Source organism: Perkinsus marinus (genome assembly GCF_000006405.1).
Source record: "Perkinsus marinus ATCC 50983 genomic scaffold scf_1104296947560, whole genome shotgun sequence".
In the NCBI taxonomy this organism is placed as follows: Eukaryota; Perkinsozoa; order Perkinsida; family Perkinsidae; genus Perkinsus; species Perkinsus marinus.
This window is the reverse complement of record NW_003210583.1, coordinates 173,988-180,307: the sequence shown is the minus strand read 5'-3', so window position 1 is coordinate 180,307 and position 6,320 is coordinate 173,988. Positions and strand designations below refer to the sequence as shown.

Below are 6,320 nucleotides of genomic sequence, written 5' to 3'. Positions count from 1 at the left end.
AGGTCCGAGGCTCGATTCCCGGTCATGGTATTTTTCCATAGGTTCGCAGACTCGTATCAGGAGATGCTGAACTGGCTTCTTTGCAGAGGTCGATGATGAGTGCTTATCACTTGTACTATAAGACCCGTCCAGCAGCATCGAACCAGAGTGTAATATTGTGTCTGTAGCCTGTATCGATTGGTCACCTCGATCTTTAGGTAAGGCGGGCGAAGCTGATACTCAGAGCTGAGGCGGGAGGACCTCAGAGGCTCTTGGATACGCCACACCCAGCTTTCAGAACAGCGGCTGACCTTGGTAACTCAAGTGATATGTAGTGTATGGGGCATGATGGTCTCGGCCAGGTTCCCAGAGTGTTGAGGATGTTAAGGAAAAGCTCGACATGATAGCGCAGCTTAGTAGGTTAATGTTCGTCTTGGCTGTAGACAGCTTCTGCATGCGTTCGATGTCTGTTGCCTTCGTTTACTATATTGGTTCCTCAAATCCGCAGGGTCGTTCCGTCCTTCCCAGCAGCCCAAGATGGCTGGGAGTACGACTGTTATCAAACCGGAAACGATGGCTGAGATCTCCCAGCATGTGGTGAGGTTGACATGTTCGCCATATAGAGCGCCATCGTGGGTTTGTTGATAGGTAGCACCGAGACAGTTGCGGCATGATCTCAAGAAGATGTCGCGAGCGAAGCAACAGGTGGAGCATCAGGAAGGAGGAGAGAGTGACGATAGTGAAGCGGAGGAACTCGAGAACGTATCGATCTTTGCAGCATTTCGTCCTCACTGTGTGTGTATAGGTTGAAGTTGCGCAAGCTGGTGAGAAGAGGTCATTGCCTATCCCCCAACAAGCTGATAGACAGACCCACAGGCTCAGTAAGAGAGCTAGGAAGAAGCTCGAGAAGGGCGGTGAGTTGGTGGGTGTATTCTTGACCCCTTGAAAGACTGGTGTTCAGGTGGTCTGCCGCAGCCCGGGGAAGAGGTCGACGGGAGGAAGAAGTCCTCTTATCACTTGGAGGAGGGTGTGAGTGTATTCAACCAGACGACGTGTCGATCTAATGAGTTCTATCTTGGTAAGATGACACTTTCTCAGCTCGTCCTTGGCATATCAACTACCCTTCAGGCTCCGTTGATGCCGACCCAGAGTCTATTGAGGCTGAGGAGAGGGAGAAGCAGTTGGATATTGAGAAGGCCCAGTTGGACTTGGTACCTGATGATCGAGAGTCAATGACTAAGGCGAAGAGCGTTATGCGATGGGACGCAAAGAAGAAGAAGTGAGCTGTCGATGTCCCTACTTTCTTCACGAGGTCGAAATGAACAGGTATCTTCCAGTGATGGTCGCTGGTGATGGTGGAGCTCCGATTGCATCTAGGAAGCGACGTAATGAGGCTGGCAAGGTAATTGTCAGTGATGCGGTGTTATGGATATCGCTGATGTTAGTTGGTGAGCGGCGAGATGGAGAAGAGCGACATATACTCTAAATGGTTGAAGTCGAGTCACAAGAGGATACAAAAAGTTGGAGAGCTTGAGGATAAGCAGGTCAGAGTTACTACGCATGGAGAAATGAGCTAAGATCGTCGATTACAGAATACAGCGTTCACGGCGCCGAAGAAGGCGATCACCATTGAGAGTGACCACGAGGATGGTGGAGAGGATCGGGCAGGCTCAGCTGGGGGAGCGAGGATGGTGAAGGAGTTCCACGGCGAAGTCCAGAAAGAGTAGCCGATTCCCTCTCTCCCGTCTGCTCACTCTAATGGTCTGACAGGTTTCTCACGAATAAGCAGAAACGGCATCTCGCGAAGCAAGATAGAGTGATGAATCGGGTTGGCGTGACGTCGAGAGGCGACAACGCTAAGGATGAGCTCCTGCGTGCCAGCCAGTACGCGAATGCTCCAACCGCAGTAGACTGTCTTATGTGATTGACCGAATCGATTGTTAGGATCGCTAAGAATCGGAAGAAGAAGACCATGACGAAGATTATGCAGGACCCCAAGAGGAGAAAGGCTTTCGCAACTAAGAGCAAGGTGGGTATCCTCCTCCGCTCGAGCCTCCACTCCTTCACTGTATCCTATGCAGGCTGCCTTCCGAGCGAAACAGGCTGAGAAATTCGCCCAGCGTGGTGCACCGAGGAGATCCTTCGCCGTTGGTGGCAACAGTGGTGAGCTTGCAACTGTCATATTGTTGATCTACTAATGAGGTGATGCTTTCAGGAGGGAAAGGGCGGGGACGTCGATGATCATGATGATATAGGGCGATCGTGCTACTAGCCTACCACTGCACAACGTTGATTACCTAACTGTACACTGCGGCATTGTTCCTCAGCAAATCCACTACGTCCACACGTTTCTTATGTCCTGTTCTTGTTGTGCTCGCGGAGTGTGGGTTTACACGACTGAAAGGCCGCGAGTTGAATCCTCGATGAATTTGTACACTTCTCATGTGACATGAATCATGTCGTTGAACCTTGTACATGTTGACAAAGGCCCGGGATGCACCCACTATACAGTATGCATTCACAGTTACTATGGCACTGCCGAGCCGGCACATTTCTCGTGCAATATAGTTAGCATTGGCATCTTTCAGCAAAAGTTAGCATCTTTCCAACATGTACACGATAAATAGTGGGCGATACTGGTGCCAGTCTACAATATGCACTGGAAACTGCGCAAGCTCATAAGAAGGCACTTGGCCAAGTAGGTGCTCAACACCTAACTGAAATTCCTTCAACTCCTTTTAAACTGAGCGACACAACATTAAAATACTGGAAACGACACCCATACGTCATGTAGATGCTACGATAGATTAGCACTACGAATTGAAAGATATACCAGACTCATGTGGATGACCATCAAATAGCGCAGTGGCATCCTGGATCGAGGATAGATCACTTACGGCACCATCAAGATTGAACTGCGATACGATCGCAGCTTCGAGCTGAGGGGCATTGACCGCCGAAAGAAGGCCTTCTTGTGAGTAAATCGACAACCAATGGACGAGGTCGGTGTCGTGGATCTGACAGGCATCCATCTCTAGCTCGAACTACGGATAGCAAAACACAGAGAGAAAATATCCGCTTGGCAGAGGAACATTCATTATAGATGTGAGGGAAGTCGGAGAACAGCGGACTCAGGCACCACAGCCTCACATCTTTAACAAGCAAAGTCCGAATCGGAACATCGTCATCTGGGCTTAACTCTCTGACCCTGATGGTATAGTTTATCACATGAAATGCCTGAGAGCACATCCATTCTGTATAGTTGGCCATTTTGTGGTGAGGAAACGCAATTTCCCACCAGTGAGAAAATACGATCGATAAGGAACGACTAACCATGAGCAAGCACAGCATCCGGGTACACCTAACGACAACTGAAACATCCCAGCTTACCTGCGTGTTCTGTTCAGAACACCCCTCAAAGAGTTCTACCAAAACAGAGCTGCTTCTTCCGTCTGTCAGTCTTACGCGTCGCACGGCCGATGCCAGCGCTTCTCCGGCAACGTCCTGATTCGGATCGGCAACCTGAACGGGACAAGGATTAGCCAGTCGCGAAGCCTCAGATCGTTGAAGCGTTGTCGTATGATGCATTTAGCTGATAGCAGAGCCTTTTGTATCTACATTCATATGCGTCGTCCTTCTAGTTAGCTCAGCCTTCAATAGGCTTGGATGGAATTGAAGTCTGTCCCGCCCTATTGGATCCAACTACGGAGAGTGATAGTTCCATCGGCTGAGCGCGGTGGAGTCGCTACAGTGATCCCGTGTGACAGAAGGAGATTCCCGAATTCTTTTCTTTGACCGGCAGTGAAACTCCTCCAGCCTCCGGGAGACTCTGAAAAAGTATAAATAGTGAAACCTGCGGGCAGATTTCGAATCGGCCGGATGCCTCCGAGTATGTAAGTGACGGCCTCTTTGATGGTTTCAGTCTGATTGATGATCAGATGGAACTCCCGCCCATCGTCGGTATGACACTTAACTACGAAATCTCCAGAAACTTCCTCCGAGCACCTACGGGAAGGCGTAAAAAAACAATTATATTTGTTTTTCAATTCCAAGGCCTTGTTTCAACAGCTCTAAGCGTTAGAGATCCGTGCTGGCACATAAATCAATGCAGAAAGTGTCGATAAACGATGGTAGCCAGCCTTACAAGCTCAGAATCGCAGTGGTATTGCCTCCATTGAAACTACGCGTCACGCGATGTATGAGGCGTATGGAGTCGCCTGAAGCCCAACGGCAGCCGGGATCCATTCGACATGATCGAACAAGGAATACCATGCTCATTTCTCCTGAATGATTCACCTCCAAAGGCTCCGCCGGAAGCGCAGGATGCCTGAGCGGCCGGGAATAAGACGTTCCAAGATCGCGTCTAGATACGAGGGTCCTTGACTCAAGGCTCACATCCACCATTGACAGTTTCTGGTGACGCAGTAGTGAGAAAGACCGCTCGCGTTAAATTGCTTCCCAGAAGAGCTTTGTATACGATGAAAATATCAAGTATTTGTGACCCGTGTCAGACAGCATTCCTTTAGCGGCGTAGGAAATTGGTAGAGAATGAAGTGTGTGGATGCTGTGACGAGAACATAGACGGTGATTCAGTCACTTACCGACTGAAAACATTGAGGTGACGATGTAAACCAGCTTAGTATTGCCACACGGTCTTCATCCACTGAGGGATACCTTCGGCAGATGCATACGGATAAATCCGGTAAGCGCTGGCGTCGACAACTCACGGTGCTCGGAATTCGGAGGGGTGGACATCTTGCGCCGAGTACATGACTACTCCCTGCCATAAAAGCAGCCGACTATCAGCAGACGTGAGGGCTATCCTAACCTGAACAGGGTACAGTGATAACGCTCTCCTACGCTCTAGGGCATACGATGGATCTTTCCTGGAGAATGCACAGCACGAACCTGTGCTCGCCAAGGACGATGAGTGTGGTGAAAATGAAGGGGTGTCCGTCTTGGCGTGGCAAGATAAGATGACGCCATGAAAGATCTTCGAGGGAGATTGTCTGAACAGGGAGCATTCACACTGTGGACTCCATAATGAAGGTGCCGCTGTTAGGCCAGCAGTGCTGGGCCCAGGGAGTTCTCACCAGTGTCAGCCCGCCAGACTTGTGTGCGTCCTCTTCCAGAGCCAACTGGGTGGCCTTCAAGACTATTCTCACTTCGGTACATGGCTCTATTCCGGGTATCAAACGGTTGGCTGTATACCTGATACTTCTATTGTCCAGAATAGGCGACTGCGAATCTTAACTTACAGGACTTCAACCTCGTCTTTGAAATCAGCATTTGCCACGACGACCGGTATGGCAGCTTCAACAGATCCATCCTCTCTAATTGTTACCTTATCAAAACCTGAGTGTTCGATTACAATGTTATCACAAACAAACAGCAACATCCCACCTCTCTCACAGTGTCGATAAGCAATTGGCTCGTCCACACCGGTGTCAACAATGTATCCATCTCGGAGCATCCTACCTGTTGGTACGGCTTCTATAGGCGTATGTCTTGGGTCTATGACATGTCATGCCCGATGTGTACTGGAGGAGACTTCTTCCGATCATTTCAGTGTAGGGCTGCTGGTAGACAGATCGATTCGCTGAAGTCTGTGGTCCAGCGGGCTCATCTAACCCAGAACATGAGCTATCATATAACGGTCATGCTTAGATGCATTCTGCCTAGGAAGACGTGAATGATATAAGAGAGTTCCCGGAGTACGCGTAGTGTCACCGCTGCCCAGATTGCTATCATCTTCGATAAGCTGGAGACTCTTTATGTCAGGGGTTGAGGAACTTTCTCTGGCATTCCTAATATCAACCGGATCCGCCGAGCGAAATCCTGATCAGTCAGACCCAAATTTCATGGATATTTGGCTCGGTAGTGCGGTATCAGCTACTGATAGGGCAACAACGTGTGGGAGAGATGCTTCAGATAAGCAGACAACAAGCCTCTGAGGAACGAGCAACGACGAGCGAGACTCGAAGTGTTTGAGCTACTCGTTCACTGGAAGTTGCGCAGTCGGAGGGCGATGAGACGACGTTGAAAACGCAGAGCATGTGCCTCTGCGGCGTGGGCGTTGAGCTGTCAGTTGGCATGACCTATACGACAATGTGCTCTTGGCAATGAAACGACTCTACGCAATCCTTACAGCAAAAAACGACGACCGGGTTCGCTCTTCCAAGATCGATACTAGTATGGATGTAGACCCATCAGACGTGCTAGCTGAGTGCCTATGCTTTGAATAACGAGAGGTGCCTGAGGTTTGTTCGATTTACACTGAAATTGTCAGGTTGAGGTCATGCAAACGCTTGGCGCCATGGAAAAGGTTATGCCAGCCAAGG

At 49.7% G+C, this 6,320-nt stretch overlaps 1 protein-coding gene across 1 annotated transcript in view; it reads left to right on the top strand.

Annotated features, from left to right (window-relative positions):
- Nucleotides 1-2,294, top strand: part of Pmar_PMAR014527 (DEAD box ATP-dependent RNA helicase, putative) — a gene marked incomplete at its 5' end in the record, with an annotated part of 4,167 nt that extends 1,873 nt beyond the window's left edge. The window contains 16 exons of the mRNA XM_002779385.1: nt 1-21; nt 89-149; nt 198-294; nt 342-395; nt 488-576; nt 628-741; nt 785-893; nt 941-1,057; nt 1,108-1,258; nt 1,306-1,381; nt 1,425-1,523; nt 1,572-1,702; nt 1,750-1,863; nt 1,924-2,008; nt 2,061-2,142; nt 2,195-2,294. The exon at nt 1-21 is cut by the window's left edge and continues 4 nt beyond it. Of these exons, the coding sequence (XP_002779431.1) occupies nt 1-21; nt 89-149; nt 198-294; nt 342-395; nt 488-576; nt 628-741; nt 785-893; nt 941-1,057; nt 1,108-1,258; nt 1,306-1,381; nt 1,425-1,523; nt 1,572-1,702; nt 1,750-1,863; nt 1,924-2,008; nt 2,061-2,142; nt 2,195-2,220 (1,426 nt within the window). The 3' untranslated portion in view covers nt 2,221-2,294. The remainder of the gene's footprint in view (nt 22-88; nt 150-197; nt 295-341; nt 396-487; nt 577-627; nt 742-784; nt 894-940; nt 1,058-1,107; nt 1,259-1,305; nt 1,382-1,424; nt 1,524-1,571; nt 1,703-1,749; nt 1,864-1,923; nt 2,009-2,060; nt 2,143-2,194) is intronic.
- Nucleotides 2,295-6,320: the final 4,026 nt, after the last annotated feature.